General features: G+C 43.0%; 1 protein-coding gene and 1 long non-coding RNA gene across 2 annotated transcripts; both read right to left on the bottom strand.

Annotated features, from left to right (window-relative positions):
* Positions 1-1724: 1724 nt before the first annotated feature.
* On the bottom strand, positions 1725-8604 carry LOC101425457 (apolipoprotein R-like). The gene is made up of 4 exons (XM_004470068.5): positions 8358-8604; positions 4162-4332; positions 3202-3377; positions 1725-2563 (listed from the first exon to the last, which is right to left on the bottom strand). Exons 1-4 carry the CDS (start codon positions 8440-8442, stop codon positions 2363-2365), a joined length of 633 nt encoding a protein of 210 aa, XP_004470125.1. The 5' UTR covers positions 8443-8604; the 3' UTR covers positions 1725-2362.
* A 3670-nt stretch (positions 8605-12274) lies between these two features.
* LOC139436241 (uncharacterized) lies at positions 12275-20864 on the bottom strand. Its single transcript, XR_011645331.1, has 4 exons — positions 20747-20864; positions 19748-19845; positions 17156-17377; positions 12275-12803 (listed from the first exon to the last, which is right to left on the bottom strand). It is a non-coding gene; the product is annotated as an uncharacterized lncRNA (long non-coding RNA).
* Positions 20865-21198: the final 334 nt, after the last annotated feature.

The raw sequence follows: 21198 nt of genomic DNA, 5'->3' as shown, positions 1-21198 counted from the left end.
AATCCCTTTCAGAATCCCAGGTGACTTCTTCTTATAAACTGCCAAGCTGAGCCTAAAACTGATATGGAATTGTAAGGCACACATAATTCAAAACGATTTTGAAAAAGAACGAATTTGGAGGACTTACACTTCCTCGCTCCAAAACTTATTATAAAGCAACAGTAATTAAAACAGTGTGATACTGGCATTAGGGAAGAAATATTGATCAATGGAATAGAATTGAGAGTTTGGAAATAAACCAAGTATCTATGCTCAACTGGGTTTTTTTTTTAAGGAAGTACTAGAGATTGAACTCTGGACCTTGTACATGGGAAGCAGGCACTCAGCCACTGAGCTACATCCACAACCCGTTCAACTGATTTGACAAGGGTGTCAATGGGGAAGGAATAATCTTAAAACAAGTGGTGCTGACACAAAGGGAGAGCCATATGCAAAAGACTGAAGTAGAAACCTCACCTCATACCAGATACAAATTAACTCAAAATTGATGGAAACCCTAACTGCACAAGTTAAAATTATAAAACTCTTGGAAGTAAACAAGACCTCATATTTAGCAATGGATTCTTAGAGTTTACATCAAGCTCATGAGCAAGGAAAGAAAAAATAGATAAATTGGACTTCATTAAAATTAAAAACTTTGTGCTTCAAAGGACACTATCAAGAATGTGAAAAGAAAACCCAAAGAATTTGCAAATCATATATCTAATAAGGGACTTGCATCTAGAATATATAAAGGACTCTTATAACTCAATAATAGAAGATAAATAACCCAATAAAAATGGGCAAAAGATATGAATAGATATTTCTCCAAGGAAGATATAAAAATGGCCAATAAATACATGCAAAAAAAAATGCTTGATACCATTAATTATCAGGGAAATGCAAATCAAAACCACAATCTGATACCACTTCATCTAGTGTAGAATTTTTAAGAAAGGAAAATAATGAGAGTTGGTTAGGATATGGGGAAATTGGAATCCTCATACATTTTTGGTTGGAATGTAAAATGTTGCAGCCACTTAATAGTGTGGCTTATTTTCCTTAATAAATTAAACATAGAGTTACCATCTATCCATCAACCCCACTCCTAGGTATAATACCCCCAAAGAATGGAAAACAGGTATTTGAACAAAAATTTATGCACACATGTTCATAGCAGCACTATTCAGAATAGCCAAAAGGTGGAAACAACCCAAATGTCCATCAACTGATGAATGGTAAACAAAATGTGGTATATTCATACAGTGGAATATTATTTGGCTAACAAAAGGAATAAACTACTGATACATGGATAAACTTTGAAAACATTATGCTTAGTGAAAGAAGCCAGTCACAAAAGACCACATATTATATGATTGTGCTTATATGAATTTTCTACTATAGGCAAACCTAAGAGGACAGAAAGTAGATTAGTGGCTGATAAGGGCTGTGGGGAATGGGAGTATAGGGAGGTGATAGCTTGTGGTTATGTTTATACACATCTGTGAATATACTAAAATCTATTGACTTGTACATTTTTAATGAATGAATTGTATGATATGTGAATTACATCTCAATAAAACTGTTTAAAGATAAAATGAAAGAAAAAAACAGAGGCTCATATTCCATGTTTTTGGTTTTTTTTTTCATTTAATACATTTTAATGAATGAATTGTATGATATGTGAATTACATCTCAATAAAACTGTTTAAAGATAAAATGAAAGAAAAAAACAGAGGCTCATATTCCATGTTTTTGGTTTTTTTTTTTCATTTAATACATTTTAGATATTTCCATGTCAATGCATCTAAATATACCCCATTCTTTGTAATGGCTTCATTTAATTTTGATGGCTTAACTTTTCATTAGAGCAATTGTAGGTTTACAGAAAAATCATGCAGAAAGCATAGAGTTCCCATAGACCCCTCCCCATAGTTTTCATTATTATTAACATTTTGCATTGATGTGTACCTTTGTTATAACTGATGAAACAAAATTATTATAATTATATATTAACTATAGTTGTTATGTAACTCATTGTTCTACACAACCATCAAAAAATAATAAAATGCAAAAGAAACTTAACTAACTTTAGGAAGTGGACTTATGCAGGTGCTCATATTATATGACATAGATAGCCAAATTAAAATTAGGACAATCTGACTTTTAATAGGCAATTATTTATTTTAGCTAGTTGTGTAAGTCAAGAAAGGTAAAAACTGAAGCTGAGTGGTAACAATACAAATCATCATTAGTTCTGCATTCCCAGGGTCCCTATGAATATTAGGAAGGCTGCAAAATGTGTTTATTGCAGGAGATGACATAGAGCTGAACAGAAAAGCACATCTTTTCTCCATCTTCTTAGGAAAAGGGTGTAGTATATTTAAATGGGTTCTTTCTCCTCGTCTCTCTTTTTCTCCAGATTTTTAATTTCCTGAGATAGTTTGTATAACTCCAGGGCCATTTTTGTATCCTGAGGATTTGGTAGACAGTTTAAGAGGTTTTTACCTGCCAAGATCATCTCATGACCTGCCAGGATCATCTCACGACCTGCCAGGATCATCTCATGACCTTCCAGGACTTCCTGAAAGAGAAAATCAGAAGGGTGAGTTCTAAAAGTTTCTCTTTCAATGTGAAAGGTTGCGCGTTTTTCAGGAAGCCTCGTGATAAAAGAAAGGTTGGAAAATGAGGGGTGACTCTAGGACTGATGGGTGGGCAGAAAACTCCTGAAAAACACTTTAGATCAGAGTAAAATATTTCTCTGAAAACAGAATCTGTATTTAGGGGATAAACCTGTACCAGCAGATGCCAGAGAAGGAGTAAAGTTGCAAAGGAATAAAAAAAACAACAACTTCTGAGTGAACAGCTGACATGTCAGTTCTGCTTACCAACCAGAAATGGAGCAAAACCGCACCACATATTGGAGAAAATACTGAGGGGTAGGGCCAGGACATCTGCTGAATGAGACTTTCCTGTCCACAGACCCAGGATGACTTGCTAAAAAAATAGGTGCAAAAACCTTTGCCACGACCACAGACTCAACACCATGCTTCAAGATGGAAAGTACCTGTCAACCGCTCATCAAATAACTCCATCAACTGAAACAGAAATTTGGAGGAAGGACCTATTATTTCTTTTCCTGTTTCATGAACCAGCCCATTTTCCTGTAATTAATTTTAGGGCATCATATGACATAAACCTCATCAAATGAGTGTTACTCACCTTCTCACACTTGGGCACCTCTGGGCTCCAAATTTTGTTCTCTGAGCAAGAGATATTCTGGGAGCCAACCATCCTATAGCCAGGGTCACACTGGACAGTGATAGTTTCAGGATTGACATACTGCTCCTTCTCCACAGACAGCCGTCCATTTGGTATTCTTGGTTTTAGGCACAGAGCTGGAATTAAAACACATTTTCTTCGAATCTTGTGTATTTCAGAGAAAACATTTGAACAGTAACAAGTGGTAAAAGGGTTAAAATATTCTATTGGGTCTGACCTTTTCTTTCCACATTGCTGGTGCCACTACCACCACCTCAACTAAACCATCAACACTGCCCCTGGCTAGTAAGTTCCGAGCCCTTGCTAGACAGCAGGCTTTGTGCTCAGCACAGCATTGTGTGCATGGCTTCATGTAAGTCTGTGAGAGAGGTGTATGGTTATCCCCGTTGTAGAAATGAGGAAACTGGGGCACAAAGAAGCTAAATGCCTTGCCCCAAATTATACCACTTTTAAGTGATAGAGCTGAGTGTGAACCTAGGGCTTTCTAATTCCAGTTTCTGAGCCATTCACTTCTGCAGTATAGGACCTCTCTCTTTGCCTCAGTTTACTCCTGTGTAAAAGAAAACAGAGAAGACAACCCAGCCCCTGGAATTGTTATGAGTGAAATGATATCAATAACCCGAAGAACATTTTACTTATTTTGCCATGACAGCAGTGCTACCAATGGCGACGTCAACTTCAGCCAACTCTCTCCTGAAAGGCTCTAGCCTGCATAAGAACCTGAGGGTGGCAGTGCTTGGATATTTGGAATTAAACCCTGACCAATCCCGCTCAGGCTCAAGCACGTGCCCATGGCAACTCGGCCCTTCCCTGGAGGAGCTTGCTCTCTGAGGCACTCCTGAAACCACCCTGCTGTGGTTCTACCTGCTTGGAAATATTCTGCCTGGGAGCTTGAATTACCTTTACACTGAGGAACTGCAGGTGACCATTTTGAAACAGGGCAGGGGATTTTAGCCACTCCAACCAGTTTGTATCCTTCATCGCATTCATAGGTCACCCACGACATGCGTGATGCTCTTTTAGTAATCTCTCTAACGTGTCCATGTTTAACTCTGGGATACGAACTGCAACCTTGGAAGGTGAGAGAGAAGAGAGAGACTTTTTTCTGACTCAAAGAAAATAGCATAGAATTAAGAGAATTTCTTGGAAGACTCTTTCCCTCCTTATCAGTTCCACTGCCTGTAAGATAACTTGCATAATTCACAAAATGGGGCTGTCCCACACATTACCCTGTGATTGAGAACTAAGGAAAGGGTAAGTGTACATATATGCTTATTTGGGTGAGGAGGAATCGACTCCTCACTTTGTATAGGACTATTTTGCTTCATTAATTTATAGATTTAACAAATATATTTGTATGGAGTGCTAACTCCAGTGTGTCAAGCGATATTTTAAACAGTTCACAAATATTAACTCATTTAACTCCCCTCCCCCAAACAACTCTGTGAGGTAGATATTATTATTACCCCCATTTTACAAATGAAGAAATGGAAGCACAGAGAGCTTAAGTAGCTTGCCCAAGATCACACAGCTAGCGAGGAACAGAGCCAGGACTTGAACCCACACGGTTTTGTTCCACACAGCCCATTATGTTACTAACATGCTGCCTTAGCTAAAGTACGTGCTACTTTGTAGGCACTGCAGGACCTTTTGGATAAAGTTTACAGTCAGTAATGGAAGAACTTTTTTATTGTTTTGTTTTGCTTTGTTTTTTACTGGTTTACTGAAGAAACATTTGTTATAAATAAAGGGACAATGCTTTGTGAAAACTCATAAGTGCTTTATGCAAATCCAAGGACTTTCTTACACTTCACACCAAAAATCCCCTTACTGTTTTTTAAAAATCATTTAAAGAAAGAAATCCTAGGAATTAAAAATTATAACCCACATGAAGGAATAAAGAAAGCACCTATATGAAAAGATATTATATCAGGTTTTATAAATTCTTGTTTGAAAATTTAATTTAAAAAATTAATGCTATGGTAAATGGAGATAATATTAAAGGCTATTTTAGGAAAGATTTCTTATTAAGGTTGACATTCTTTTGTAATTTTGTGTTTTCTATAAATAATGACCTATGGGTGTTTAGAAAAGCTTTTCCTGGCTTTTCTCCCTGCAAACTCACTGTCAGAGAGCAGTCCTCCTACCCTGTGTTCCCACGTCTGTACCTTTGCTTATGCAATCCCGTCTCCTTAACAGTTGCTTGAACCTCCTTCCACCGATCTAGTTCAAGTTCCCCTTCCCTGTGAACTTCCCTGACTGTCCCCATACACGAAGATCTTCACTTTCTTTTAAATTCCATAGCACTTGTTAGTAAGAGCAAGAGTATCTAACTATGTACCAATCGTCGTGTTAACTACTTCACTTGCAGTATCCCATTTAATTCTCAGAATAGCCTTAGTATTTATTATCATCACATTTACAGATGAGGAAACAGACCAGGAGAAAAAAAACACAACAATAAATAAAAACAGACTAAATCATACAAGGCCATTGACATGAATGGAGGCACTAGAAGCTTAATCTAGGTCTGCTTGCCTTCAATACGTGCTCTTTGCTACCTTCTATTCTCTGTCCTACTCATTTGATATTGTATTATGGCAGGTCTATGTCAGCAGAGAAAGAGATGGACGGACAGATCTTTATTCTAACTTTTGCATTCTTAGTGCCAGGACATATTTCATACCTCTCCATAGCAAAAGCAGTTAGCATGTTCCTCTGAAAAGTGTGGTTCCAAATATATATTTTTGGTGTAGGTAATATACTTGAAGTGTAGAGCTCAAATATGGTCTTTTCTCAACTTCATGTTAAATGCATTTTTAATAACCCAGGGGACATTGATTGGTATATACTATCCTCAGAGTGTTGTCCTAACTCCATGGAGAATTTTAAGGTGCATATTCACATTTTGTTAGGATGCAAAGGCATAAAACATCGTTATGTCACAATACCAGCCAGAATGCAGTAAATGTCAAAGGAGAACAGGAAATATGTACTCTAAGAGGAGAGAAACAGAGCATCACGGGTTAGCTATGTCAGGAAATGCATCCTAGAGCCTTGGATTGGAATTAGAAAGATAGCGACAGTGGTCAAGGGCATTTTACATTTGTGAAGAATTATATGAGGAAATTTGAGGGAGGAGAGCATTTTCATAGAGATAGTCATGGGTAGTTAGTAGACTAACTTGGCTAGAGGATCCTGTTGGGAAGAATTGAGTGATAAAACTATAAAAATAACTTAGGATCAGAGTATCACAAGTATTAAACAGCAGACTAAGAATTATGGACGGCATTTTTTAAATTTTTAAGGGAATTAAAAAGAAGGGACTTATCCAAAATACAAAGAAGTAATTGACAAAACATCTTAATCAATTTGATTTAGCCTTCCTTATTTGCTGAAGTTCACAAGGAAGAAGAAATTCAAAGATGAACGTGGAGGATGGGTAGAATAGATACACCACACGCACTCACAAACACACACACACACTCACATGCAAAATGAGAAAAAAATAATGTCACTGTTTCTAAATAACCAAAATTATCAGGTCAAATTCTTAGCCACACTTTCAAAGAATAAATTTTGTAATCTTACATTGATTCTTTTTTCTAGCTTTCATTCTCCTTTCAATTATTTTCATTCTTTTGCAGTAGGAAACCTTTCAAAAGGAAGATGTCCTTATATCTGCCTAAGAAAAAAACTGCCCCAATGTCATGACACAGTATAAAGGCATTTCAATAAGTCTAGAAAAGTACAGTTGGACTTAAACTTCTTCAGAGACATAGAAATCAGTTACCACCTCTTCCCTCAACATTCAAACTCTTGTATTTTAATGCCATAAGAGCTGAGATGGTAATACCTGAATATGTATTTTTAAATTGAGGTTAGAAGTAAACTCAGACAAGAAGTCCTATTTTAAGAAAAAGTTAAAAGGTCCTTAACAGAGGCATCAATCTATTGCAATCTGTGGACCTTATTTAGATGCTAATTTGAACAAATAAACTGTTACAAAACCATTTATGGATAATCAAGGAAAGTTGAATACTAACTGGTAACTGATATTGTAGAATTATTACTCAGTTTTAGGTATAATAATGGTACTGTGATTATGTTTTAAGAAAGATTATTTATTTTTTAGAGGTACATGTTGAAATATGTAGAAATGAAATAATGAAATAATATATCTAAAATTTCCTTCAAAATAACTGAAGGTGGGGGAATTGCATGTGAGAATGGATGAAACACCACACAGATTGGTCATGAGCTGATAATTGTCAAAGCTGGGTGATAGGTACATGGAGTTTGGCATACGTTTTAAATTATCCAAAGGGGGAAGAAAAGAAAGCATGTCGCCCAATTAAAAATGAATCACCCTTTATGCATAGATAAATGTATCCTTACATAAAACACAATAAAATGCTCCAGTCCCCATATTTCCCCAAAGTTACAGATGTAACCAGTAATGCTGTGGAGTCCTACGAGTACTCTCAAATCTTCTCATTGTTAGTTTATGAAAATTATTCACCAAACTGCAAAAACAAATCTCATATTTATATAATACTTTATGGTCTACAGAGATCTTTTATAACCTACTTCATGAATTTCAACCCCAGGATTTGTGATTACAATTAAAATTTCACTTATTTTTGCTTTACAGGTGGTAAAAACATCACAACCAGTTAGTAAACAAAAATATAGCTGGGGATACTGGGAAAAAAGAGGAATTTTAAGCATTTGTGAATAATATTTTATGTATAAGAAAGTGAAGTTACTTTCAATTGATTCTTACCTGATTACTAGAGCAGATCCACAGGAATTTACATTATCAACAGTTTGTTTCTCTAGGAATAGTAACAGCCTATTTCTATTAAGTATTGAAACTGTTTAAAAATATTTTGTAATTCAACCTTTCCACGAATAAAATAATCTGTTATACCTCCTACAAATTGGTATAAATTACTGCAATTTGACTACACTTTAAAAATTCCTGTTGTGAAATAAATGTATTTGCAATTGATTGGCCAAACTGCCTTCACTTAGTTATTGTGCACTTCGCACATGCTTTCCTGGGGCCCTGCACCAGCAATTGCTGTACTCACCATGTACCCTGGGCGGGCACAGTAGCAAGGCCAGAACCCCGAGGAGGCACAGAGCTGGCTCGCTGCTCCCTGAAGAAGGCTTCATGGCATGTGCTTGCCCAGGGCCGACAGACGATCAACAGCCTCAGATTCCACCGGGAAACAGCTGGAGGAGAGGACTTAACTCTCAGCAGCACCTACCAAACTGAAGTTCAGCTGCACAATAGTTGGCAGCAGCTAAACCCTGGGAGAAAGCCAAGTCAGGACAGAATTAGGAAGAGGAAGCACAACAGGGGAAGAGGACAGAGTTAGGATTCCTGGAATCAGGGGAGTCAAAGGGCAGTGGAAAGTTCAATTTCTGCCTCAAGTTTCTGGTGCTAAGTGGAAGAAACCTTGTGGAACTCAGAGAGTATTTAGAAATGTACTTAGATTTTTTTCTTCTCACCATAGGAGTGGAACTTAAAAGAAATAGCTATCTAGAAATGTAAATAATTTATTTCTGAGTAATGAGACAAGCAATGAAAAAAAAGGGATTTGGCTCAGAGGCTCTTGGCAACACTTAAAGCAAAACTTGAGAACTGTCAAGCTGAGTATTAGGTCCAGCAGAATTTGGAAATTACTGAGAGAAAGCCCTTACTGAGGAGCACTATTGACTCAAGAAAAGGTGGATTTCAGCCATGGGTTTGGACTGCCAGCAGGAGGATGGATTTAAGCAAAACAAGTGGCTGAGGAAGTTAAATTTTCTTCTGGAAATTCTAAAGCCTTTTAGAGAGAGGAAACTCTGAAAAACCTCAAGAATACAGGCCTGACCAAAATTACTCTTGGAGTGGGCATTCCTTTTTCGTTATCCATGATTTACCTAAGAAACCTAATGACTCACACTTCAGTGCCTTCTAGATGGTTAAAACAGGGAGCGGTGGCACCTGAAGCACTTTTAAAGCATTCATCAGACATTTAAGTAGTTGGGCAAGGTGAACTAAGAAGAGATAAAGTTCCACAGACCTTGAGATTTGGATGGTGCTCTCTCAGCCAAAAGGGTACATCCAGCCCAGGGTCGTGTCTCTGACAAAAGCAGAAAAATCAAATTGTGGACATGCATGATTGTTATCTTTCATGGGAAGTAACACTTGAAGATATGCTGATGTTTCCTAAAAGAAGACAATTAATTTGGGGAAATACCTGAAAATAACCTTCATACCCAATTCAGCTACAAAGACTGTTACAAGAGTTCAAAAATCTAAGAGCTTAACTCTCATTTACCAGAAATGCTTGGGTAGATTATGATGTAATATGGATTATGTGTTGGTTAAATTTCAACCATCCTGATGAGAAAAGAGAGCAAATAAATCCACCATTCATTTGCTTAACTTTATTTATTTTTTAAAGATTTATTTTTATTCTGTGTCTGCTTATAATCTTTTCAGGCAGCACTGGGAATCTGTGTCTCTTTTTGTTTTGTCATCTTGCTGTGTTAGCACTCTGTGTGTGTGGTGCCACTCTCTTGGGTGGGCTGCACTTTCTTTACATGGGGCAGCTCTCCTTGAGGGGCGCACTCCTTGTGGGTGGGGCTCCCCTACAGGGGGGACACCCCTGTGTGGCACAGCACTCCTTGCACGCATCAACACTGAGTGTGGGCCAGCTCCACACAGGTCAGGAGGCCCTGGGTTTGAACCCTGGACCCCCCATGTGGTAAGAGGACCTCTATCAGTTGAGCCACATTCGCTTCCCTCATTTGCTTAACTTTAGAAAGAGATTTAATTCCAGGGGGTCAACAATGTTAGGTTCTGGCATACCTTGTGGTTTTGAACTCAGAATGATTTGCTCTTATTCCAGGAAAAGCTTGATTTGCACACCCATGATAGAGAACAGAGAAATAAACATTCCTGAGAACCATCTCTCCTGCCTCTGCCTAGGTTGGGGCCCTGGGAATCTGTGCTGGACACCCTAGTCAGAGGGGCTGGAGTGGAGACTCAAGGAGAGCTAAAGGCTGAGTCCCAGGCAAGGCCAGGCTGGGGGGGCACACAGCTTCTGAAGCATTATGTTCCAGGCCTGGGTGGAAGCAATGGCTCTGCCCCTCATTAGGAAGGATGGAAGACTGGGGGGAATGGTTTTCCAGAGAAAACTCCCAGACACGGGGTCCTGAGGAGTCTAAGGTCAGGGTGGTGTGGGGTAGAGCTGCCCATAGACAGTTTGAACCTTCCATATAAGCTAACATGGTTTAGTGCCAGAAATTTGCAACAGCCTTAGTAGTTCCTACTAATCACCATCTAATCACTGTCCTCCAAAAGAGACTTTGGGTCAATTATTCTAAAATCTAAGTTATTATTTAACTCATTTCTAGTTGATAATCCAAGAGAGTAAGTTAACTCATTTGTTTCCAGTTTTAATTAGCAGCTTCTTGATCTTAGAGGGTACCCAGGAAGGTCTGAGATTTAAGGTTAAATGTCCTATGGAGACTGTACCAAGAACTTTTTTTTTCATTCTCAAGAGGAACGCTGGCTATACCTGCTTTCAATTTATTCCAATATAAAGCTTAATTGTGTTCTTTAATATAGGCTTTGGGTCTTGACCACTGGAGTATACTTAAAACTATTCTTTTTTTGAAGATAATCTTGATCCCACTTTCGGACACTCACAATCACCCCTCAGCCCAGCATTGGAGGTGGGGCAGCCTTTGGTTTAGACACATGTCCTCTACTGCCTAAGAGTGGGATCAAAGCACAGGTTGACTGAGAAACAGAAGTATTGGGGAAAAGCAATCTTAGCCTCTTTGGTGGCAATCACAGTCTTTAATTATTACTGAATTAAGACACATTTTTTATTTGTTAGCAAGTGTGAGCTTGTAGATGCAAGTTCAAGTACAGAGTTCAGAGGGAAAAAAACCTTAAACCTTAGTTAGTTCTTTGAAATCAGCCTCTCCCTGGGACCATCACATACCCTCTTGCCTTCCCTTCTCCTTGGAATGCCTCAATTATAAGGGATTTTGAGTGTTTGTTCTTTCATATTCTTATGTCCAAGTGTGTGACAGAAAAGGAAAGTGCCATCTTCCCTGGCATGGGGTCTGTGAGAATAGTGTCTTCCTTTACCCTTTACATCTTTCTCCACCTCCTTATTTTTATCCTATTCTCCTCCAAGAAGGGAGCAGTGGCACTTGAAGAAAGAGCCCCAGCCAAGAGGACAGGATATGCCAGATCTAGGTTTGACACTGGTTTATCATACTTGGTGCTCTTGGGAAAACCTTTTCACCTCTCAGGACCACAATTTTCTCACCTATAACTTTGTAAGAGTGTTTGTTTTTGAGTATTTGTGTTATCTGTGTTACACAATTCCTGAGTCCCTATTTCACTTTAAAAGGACAGAGGAGGAGACCTGGCAAGGATTTAAGATCTTAGTGAGGGAAGCGGACTTGGTCCAGTGGTTAGGGCGTGCGTCTACCACATGCGAGGTCCACAGTTCAAACCCCGGACCACCTTGACCCATGTGGAGCTGGGCATGTGCAGTGCTGATGCACCCAAGGAGTGCCATGCCATGCAGGGGTGTCCCCGTATAGGGGAGCCCCACGTGCAAGGAGTACACCCTATAAGGAGAGCTGCCCAAAGCGAAACAAAGTTCAGCCTGCCCAGGAATGGCGCCACGCACATGGAGAGCTGACACAACAAGATGATGCAACAAGAAGAATCACAGATTCCCATGCCACTGACAACAACAGAAGCGGATAAAGAAGAACACGCAGCAAATAGACACAGAGAACAGACAACAGGGGTGGGGGGAAGGGGAGAGAAATAAATAAATACATCTTAAAAAAAAGAAAAAAAGATCTTAGTGAGCACCAATGTACCAAGAAAAGTGGCTTGCAAGAGTTCATGATGTTTACAGAAAATCTGGTAGCTTGGTTTGCAGCAGGTCAGTCCTGGTATCTAACAAAATTCCTTGAATCTAGCAAGTATTCAAATGTGTATTTTACATGAAGGAAAGAAGAAGAGAGAAAAGAAAGAAGGGGAAATCCCATTGACATCCCAGAATAAGGCTGCACAGAGGCCCTCAAGTGCTCTCCTTTCTGAAACTAGCTACCCACCCACCCTTTTCTCTCTTCTTTCTGAGTCGGCTCTAAGACTGCAATTCCCCTTCCATGTCTCAGCCTCTCACCTTACAAGTAAGTTGCAGGTGGGTGGAACCCCAGCCCCCATGCCCAACCCCCAACCCGAACGACACCAGGCTCCATGCCACTGGGGAGGGGACCAGCACACACAGGAAAAGCTTCGGTGGGTTGCGAATGCAGGCAGTGGGAGGCCCTGGAGCTGAGGGCCCTGCGATCAACGTGACTGTGAAGGTGATTGTGGAGGGCAGAGGGGGCAGCCCCCGGCGTTCTGCCTACGCTTCTTTGGGGCCATCCTGGGCATTGGCCGCCATGTTGTTGGACTGGAGCAGGAAGGCAGTGTAGGCCATGTCGGCTTCTTCCTTGGAGGACTAAGGGAGCAAGAGAGGGGTCAGTATTTTGGGCTTTGCTCAGTGGTGGGGGGGGGTCAGCAGAGAGGACATGCAATAAGTATCCTAAATTCATAATCTAGAGCCCCAGCAGCAAAAGCCTGTGCTGACCTGCTGTTCTTATTCTGGCCCCCAGGCTCACCAACAGGGACTTATTTTGAGAAACAGAAAGTTAAAACCTCTAAAAATATCTCCCTTTGTCTCACTACCTCCTTCCAACTCATGAAGTGGAACCACCTCTGCTGCCTGGGCCTGTCCCCAGAAGCTCTGCCCACACAGTCCACAGGTCAAGGTGGCCAAGGCTGGTGTCAGTCACAGCAGGGTACACGTTTCTTTCTCCAGCAGCTGGAGAGGTAGCCTCTTAGCACTACAGCTAGATGTGAGGGCTGTCTCCAGAGTTAATTCATCCCCTGAATTGTTCCAAATGCTGGGGTCTCTACTGTTGGGAGGGAAAGTGGACATGATAAAAACACCCAGGATGAGAGGCACAGAGAATTATCCTTTTGAAGCAGGAGAGGAAGGTATATGTAGCCCAAAGGCAGGGGTTGTCTCTGGTAGTCAACGACTACAGCTCTTGGTTGGGGAAGGTGGTGGCGTCTCCTGATGATCAAACTGCCCACTGCAAACAAATGTCTTTCAGGCTAAAGGCTGGTCCTAAGCAATACATCAAGGAAGGCAGGTGACCTGAGGTCCATGCGTCCCAAAGCTCAGGAAGAGCTTGGATTATCTGAATCTCCTCCCTACTCCCTTTTCATGGATAATTGAGACTCAGTTCCTGACCTGTGCTTGTGGCTCTCTGACCTTTCAAGGCACCTCATTTCATTCTTGTACCAGCCCTTTGTGGGCTGAGTTATTATTGAGCCATGAAGAAACTGAGGCATGAAATGAGGACTTACTAAAGTCACACAGTCAATTAGTTACCCAACTAGGATGAAAGCCCAGGTGCCCTGACAGGCTGTCCTGTCTCTGAACTTCAATCCTGAGCAAATGAAGATGCTTTTCAAGTGATGACATTTAGACAGCACACAATTTAAGATTTGATATGTGTGGGTTTATCTTACCCCAGCACCCTTTCCCAGAAACCTTTCTTATCGCCCATGAAAGAGGAGACAACGGCAGCCTTCTCTTTGGGCAGCTGAGCCAGAACAAGGGGCTCAGAGTGGGAGGTAGGAGCAGAGAGCTTGCTGGAAACTCATCAAATACTTTCCTGTGCTGAGCTCTGACCACCCACAGAGCCATGGCCCCCAGCACGAACACCAGGGCCAGGGGCTCCAGGGCAGAGACCAGCACTATGGAGCTCCTGCCTTGTCCTTCAGAACTGGAAAAAGGATTTTTTTTAAAAAATTTCTCTCCCATTTCCCCCACCCCAGTTGTCTGCTCTCTGTGTCCATTTTGCTGCATGTTCTTCTTTTGTCCGCTTCTATTATTGTCAGTGGCATGGGAATCTGTGTCTCTTTTTGTTGCATCATCTTGCTGTGTCAGCTCTCCGTGTGTGTGGCACCATTCTTGGGCAGGCTGCACTTTCTTTCACGCTGGGTGGCTCTCCTTACAGGGCACAATCATTGCACGTGGGGCTCTCCTATGCGGGGACACCCCTGCATGGCATGGCACTCCTTGTGTGCATCAGCACTGAGCATGGGCCAGCTCCACACGGGTCAAGGAGGCCCGGGGTTTGAACTGTGGACCTCACATGTGGTAGACGCATGCCCTAACCACTGGGCCAAGTCTGCTTCCCTGGAAAGAGGATTAAGTTAGTCAACAAAAGAGAAACCTGGAGGTCCCAGGATGAGCTGGAAGGTTGGCAGTGGATCTGGTTAATCTGCTTTCCTCCTCTTGACAGTTTATTACCTCCGCTCTCCCAGCAGGGCTTCACAGGCATGGCAAAGGCAAGGACAGGAGCTTCATTGCATCCCAGCCCTGGGAGACTGAACTGAATTGTAAATACCAGCCCCCAACCATGGGGAGAAGGTCAGAGGGCAGCACTGGACCCTTCCAAGCACAGGAAGAAGCAGTAAGAGCTGTCCCCACTGTTTATGAGATAGACAAGCCCTCTTCCTTGGACCGGGGGACCCAGACTGTGGTTCATGGCCTCTGGGATGTACCCCATATGTAGCCTGAATCTTTCCTTACCTACTGGCAACTGTGACAGCTCTATTCCCACCAGCTAGATATCCAGGATCCCCTCTGCCCTCAAAAACAAAGCCAGGATCCAGATTGATTTTGTTTTCAATTGTAGTGACATTGGGCTCCGCCACCCTCTCATTGGGAGCGGCATTTGCTTGGCTGATATAGTGGGTCCCTGGAGCAGAACAGGGTAGGGCAGGTGAGTTATGGCTAAAAGAAATGGACAGCTCTTCTCCAAGAAGCTAAAACCCAGGTCCAGAGAGAAGCCTGGGGGACCACAGATGTAGAGAACCCAAGCTGTGTATATATAGAAATGATGCACAGGGCATATGAGCCCCTTAAAGAAAAGTCACAAGGTCAGATATTCTAAATTGCAAGTACTGACTTGCTGCTTCTCATGAAGGCAACTCAATGTAGAGTATTCCAAGGTACAAAGGAGCAGGAATTTATTTCATCACATTTATGGTTTTACAAAGCAGAGCTGAGTAGGCCAGAACCTGTTGAATAACAAATAACCCTAAGAGAGAGAGGAACAGAAAATGTAGAGGTTATGGCACTGCCCTCCCAGGAAAGCTGAGCAATCCTTCTGCCATCTGAATGTGAAGGAAGGGGTGCTGTCCTGCTCATGGGCTAGTGGGAGGGGATGCATGGCCCCGTAGGCCCTGCCATGGCTCTAGGATTCCATGGTAGGTCCTCATGGGGTGGCACACTGTGGCTCTCTGAAACACAACGTTCAAGTCTTGCCTCAAGCAGGACCTTCACTCTCTACATTCCTATTCAGTGGGGACAGCAGTCAAAAGGCCTTTGATAACAGAATAATTAGGCACTAACACAGGCAGAAGCCATGCTTTCTAGGTCTTCTTGTCATGGATTGGACTGTGTTCCCCCAAAAGGCATATTCAAGTCCTAACCCACAATCCCTTGTATGTGGCCTATTTGGAAATAGAGACCTTGAAGATGTGATTAGGTAGGGCAAGGTCAAACTAGATCAGGGTAGGCCTAATCCGATAGGACTGGGTCCCTGTAGGAAGGGACACTTGGACCCAGACACAGACAGACACAGGGAAGATGGCCACGTGAAACTGGAGCGGTCAGTGCAGGGCAGCATGTCCAAGTCAAGGACACCCAAGCAGGGCTGGCAAACACCAGAGACTAGTAGAAGCAGGGAAGGATTCTCCCCTACAGATTTCAGAAGGAGCATGGCCCTGCTGGCACCTTGATTTTGGAGTTCTAAAATCTTAGAACTGTGAGAGAAGACATTTCTCTTGTTTTAAGCCATCCAGTTAGTCTTTGTTCCAGCAGCCCTAGGAAACTAAGATACTCCTGTATGAACTGCTGTCCACACAGCACCCCTTTCAGGGCTCGTCAGTGAGTGGACATTGTTGACAGAATGATGAATATTGACGAATCGACTCACAGCTCATGCTCTGGGAAAGGAGGCCACGCTAGGCTCTCCCTGACAGCATTGCTTCCCCCTTTCCCTCCCCCACTCCAGGGGCTCACCCTCATTGATGAAGAGCTGCGACTCCTGGATGAGCCAGCCTCCTTCTTCAGGCCTGTGATCGTCTCTATGAAGAAGCCTGGCTTGTCTTCGCTGATGAGCAGAATCCTACCCTCAAAGGCTGGAGCTTTCGTCCCCAGAGTGTTGATGATTCCATCACAGGCTTCCCTGTTGCTTGTCCAGCACAGGAATTTGGGCACATCTGTCACCTCATGACCCAGCGCATAGTCAAAGTTTGCCCAGCATACTGGGTGTGCATAAATCAGCTGAGGCTGGTGCTTCAGCAGTCAGAGGTAAAAACACTGTGCTCAGCACTGGTCTCATGGGCTGCAGCCTTGCAGAGGAACATGCCAGCATCACTGAGACTGAGTGGGTTGATGAAGACTAATTGATCATTATCTTGTACATCGAAGTGTGCCCTTTTACTATAGCTCAAATTCACATGCTCAAAGGAATCAGTGACTACAGGGCAGCTCTGTCATGACTTTGTGCATGAAGACTTCATCTTTTAAGTGTTCTCAGCCTTGAAAGGGCATTTGATGGCCACATTTTTTTTTTGTTTGTTTGTTTTTTTTAAAATATTTATTTATTATTATTATTTTTTAATTACATTAAAAAAAATATGAGGTCCCATTCAACCCCACCGCCCCCGCCCCCCACTCCCCCCACAGCAACACTCTCTCCCATCATCGTGATACATCCATTGTACCTGGTAAGTTCATCTCTGAGCATCACTGCACCCCATAGTCAATGGTCCACATCATAGCCCAGACTCTCTCACGTTCCATCCAGTGGGCCCTGGGGGGATCTACAGTGTCCCGTAATTGTCCGTGAAGCACTATCCAGGACAACTCCACGTCCCGAAAACGGATGGCCACATTTTTGCCCAGGTCTGCTGTGTAGACCTGAGCACCATCTGGAAGTTCAGGACCTGCAGGACGGAGAGGGAGAAGGATGAGCTGTGATTCCTCTCTTGCAGCACAGGACTGCTCGTTGTTCCCATTCAGAGCCTGGGAGTACTCATCCCTCAGAATGCCCCCCTCCCCAGAGGAGCACACCCATATGTGTCTCCCAAGGCCCAGCTCTACTGCTGCCTCCTCCCTGACGCCTTCCCCAAGCTGGCATTAATCTCTCCCTCCTTTGGACTCTCTTGGCACTTATATCTGTATCACTTACTACAGCCAATCTTGTGTATAGTTAATTATGTTCCCCTCTGTCTTGCCCACAAACTGGAAGCTCCTTCAGGGTAGAGATGCATTTGTCATGCCTGGCTCCCCTGCAGTGCCTAGCACAGCGTCTGTACAGCGCAGGTGCCTAAATTAATACACGCCGAAATGAGGGCAAGGAGTGTAAGCAACAGGGAGGTGGATTTCAGCGTATGGCAATGGAAGTTTCTAAAACATTACAACAGTCAAAACATGGAATGGGCTGCTTTGGAAGAAGTGAGCTTCAATCACTTAAAGTGCTTAGTCAGAAGCAGCAACAGAGCTCTCCTCTGCTCTTAAGATTCCGAAACTCTATGAATCTCCCTCATCATCTGAATTAATTCTCTATTTAGCCCACAAAGCAGACAATGGTAGACACATCACAAAGAAGTAAAACATCTTTGGGAGCACCTCATCTTTCCCAAATTTCCTCCCTTAGGTCCTCTTCTCTTAAGATGTCCTTTCACTCACTGTTAAATCCTGGTCAGAAGGATCCTTCCAATTTTTTTTCTTCCCTAATTTAAACAAACCCTGAGCAGCGACCTGTGCCCTCAGGGCCTTGTTCTTGGAGAGAACTGATCACCTCATTGATGCTGACAGTGCTGATGGGCTAGTGGATCCCAGGTAACAAATACGCATTGGAAAAGGAACCTTCTGGTGACCCAAGGCCTTGCTCTAAAGGCTGCCTCATGGCAGGGATTTAGGGGTTCAGTGACTCACAGAGCTTTTGTCTCATCTGCAACAAATACAAGAGAGAAGTTGTCCTCCTGGTGCCCGTCTAAGCTCGGGCCTCAGTAAAGCCCTAAAATGGTATAGGCCCTGGAGACCTAGAAGGGCCTGGCTGCCACCCTTCCCCTCAGGCGCCATCTGTCTCTTTCCCATCTCCTGCTATGAAAAGTCCTGCCTCCGGAGGGGGAGGGCCCACAGCCTTCCTCCCCTCCTGCTAGGACCACAAGCCCTTCCCCTCAGGCAGTTCTTCAAGCCCTCGCCACTGCACCTGAGGTAGTTCCCGCCCACGTTTCCACAGAAGCTCAGGGAGCTTGGCCCTTACCCTGGCCGACCTCCAGGCTTACATCAAAGGACAAGCCTTGACTACTTGTGCCCAGACCATGCCTGGAGTCATTCGGGGTGAGATGGGCAATGTGCATAACAAATGCCTCGTTCTCCCTGAAATTAGTGAGGTTGGCTCTGTCCGCATAGTCCTTAGAGACATAGCCCTCCAAGGGGATGAGGGTTTTGCAGGGGTGCCCATCTGTCTGTCTGTACCAGTACTTCTGGGAATGCTGGTTGACAGAGGTGACTGGGTAGTAGCACTTGATGGACACTGAGTTGTCTTCTACAATAATCAATTCCATGGGATGGAGTATGGGACTCTTTATGGAAACTGTTGTGGAGAGATAAGACAGAAGCTTTCTGAGGCCCTTGGGAGGTAAAGTTTGCTGAAGGGATTGAGACTGTCCACATGGAAGAGATGAAATTTTCCATTTACCACATGTGCCTTCTGTGGAATATTTACCATGTAAGACAGCTAGACATTTGCTAGTATGGGGAAAAACGATTGATTGATCATTAAGTTCTAATTGTAATAAATTAATTATGATCATTCAAACACAAGGGTATGGAAAATTTATTTAATGATATTCCTTGTTTCTAAAAATAAATACCACCTTTGTAGAGCATTATGCTTTCATGTTTGCTATTTCCTTTTATTTATAAGTACACTTTGTAGATGTTTTTTGGATAAAAATAATGAAAGCCAGGAAGGATAAATGATTTTCTCCAAATCCCATAACAAGTCTTAGAAATGCTTGGTCCAGTGAACAAGGTCTTTTTCCTCAGTGAAGACCTTTCACCAAATCCCCGGCCTTGGAATTTGGAATTGCCATTCCTGTCCCTGATCCCCATCTCTCACCAATCCTTGTCCAGAGATGCCTTTCTGCATTGTCTCTATGTGACCCCACCTCAAGGGAATACGTGTTTTGAAAGGGACCTCCCTGGGGATGGGTTTGATTTCAAGGTCCCCAGGAAGGTGGATCCTGGAAGGGGGATGGGGGAAAGGGGTGGAGCCATGGAAAGTTGGGACTTGGCAGACACACCTGAGAAGACAGCCCGCAGGCAGGAGAGGGGGAAGAGAGTCTTGGCTGATGGCTTCTGAGAGGGGCTGTGCGCCCAGGCCAATTTCTTGTATGAGATGCTGAAAGACAATAATGACAAGGAGATGAGGCCCCTGTCTTCCAAGACCAGGTGACATTAGAGTTTGTGTCTCCAACAAGTGACATAAAAACTTTTGAATCAGTGGATGGCTCCACTTTTCCATTACAACTCAAAGACCCATATCACAGTGTTTATTGCTCCTCAGTAGTTATAAGCAGATTCCTTTCTTCTTACCTAAACTGTAGGTTCCTTTGGTATAGAGACACAGGCACTGTCTCTTCTCACCCAGGAGGCATGGTCCTGGGCACACCCAGGTTCTTAGATACTGCTCACTTGCTCACTGGCCAACTAGATATTATGAACATGTGGCCCCATCTTTCCATTTCAACTGCCATCCATATGTCCCAGGGAGGTAGAAGGGATGGCAAACTATATGAGCATATTTTTCTCTAAAGGATACATAGCAATTTGTATATGCATATTTCTTCATTTGAACCTCACATCAACCCTGAGAGGTAGTACTATTTAAATCCCATTTTATAGGTTCAGAAACTGAGGCTGAAAGAGCAATTGGGTGACTTGCTAATAAAGTTACATAGTTAGGTGGTAGAGGAGTTAGTACAGAATTCAGGAGCCAACCTTAAAGAGAAGGACCTATGCTGACCAGAGACATTTCTTTTTCTCATCTGCTGGTATTTTCCAGAGAAGGGCTGGGGACTTCCACAGATGTGTGCTTCCTTACTCATCCCACTCCCATATGTATGTCTACTACCCACTCTCCACCCCAGAGTCCCCTAGGCTGTCCTCTTTGTCCTCTTCACTCCCCTGTCTGTGAGGCTGGGAGTTGTGAAAGCTGGGAATTGCCTGAGCCACTGTCCTGAGCTCTTTTCTGATGGCATCCCATTTAGAGATCCCAGAGATCCCAAAGAAGACACGCTTACTTTTAGCTATTTCCTTCTCTCCTGCTGACCGGGTTTCAGAGGCACTGCCTGCTGGCCAGTCGGTGGCCTCCACCTCTCTAGAAGTTGCCAGCAGGGCACTGGATGCTGCTGCCAAAACGGAAACGTATGTTGTTCTGGACCCACACCTGTATTGAGCTCTTAAAGGGACACTGTCCTGCAGGCACAGTGGCCAGCCAGGGGCACCTGACCCTTACCAATCCCCTGCTTTCCTTTACTTCCAGTTTCCCTGGATGGCTTAGGAAAACTCTGCTTGCGTATCCTCCATCATGACAGCTGCAGGACGCAGGGCAGAGTGCCAAGTGTGAAAATCCTGTTCTACCTCTTTCTAGTTGCAAGACCTTAGGCAAGTCACCTTCATACTTTTCTTCATATGGAAAATAAGGATAATAATACCAAAAGCACAGGTTCAGGATATAACCAGTTATCAGATC

This window comes from Dasypus novemcinctus, chromosome 13 (genome assembly GCF_030445035.2).
Source record: "Dasypus novemcinctus isolate mDasNov1 chromosome 13, mDasNov1.1.hap2, whole genome shotgun sequence".
Taxonomy (NCBI): Eukaryota; Metazoa; Chordata; class Mammalia; order Cingulata; family Dasypodidae; genus Dasypus; species Dasypus novemcinctus.
Note: the sequence above shows the minus strand (reverse complement) of the source record. Positions and strands in the feature narration are given on the sequence as shown.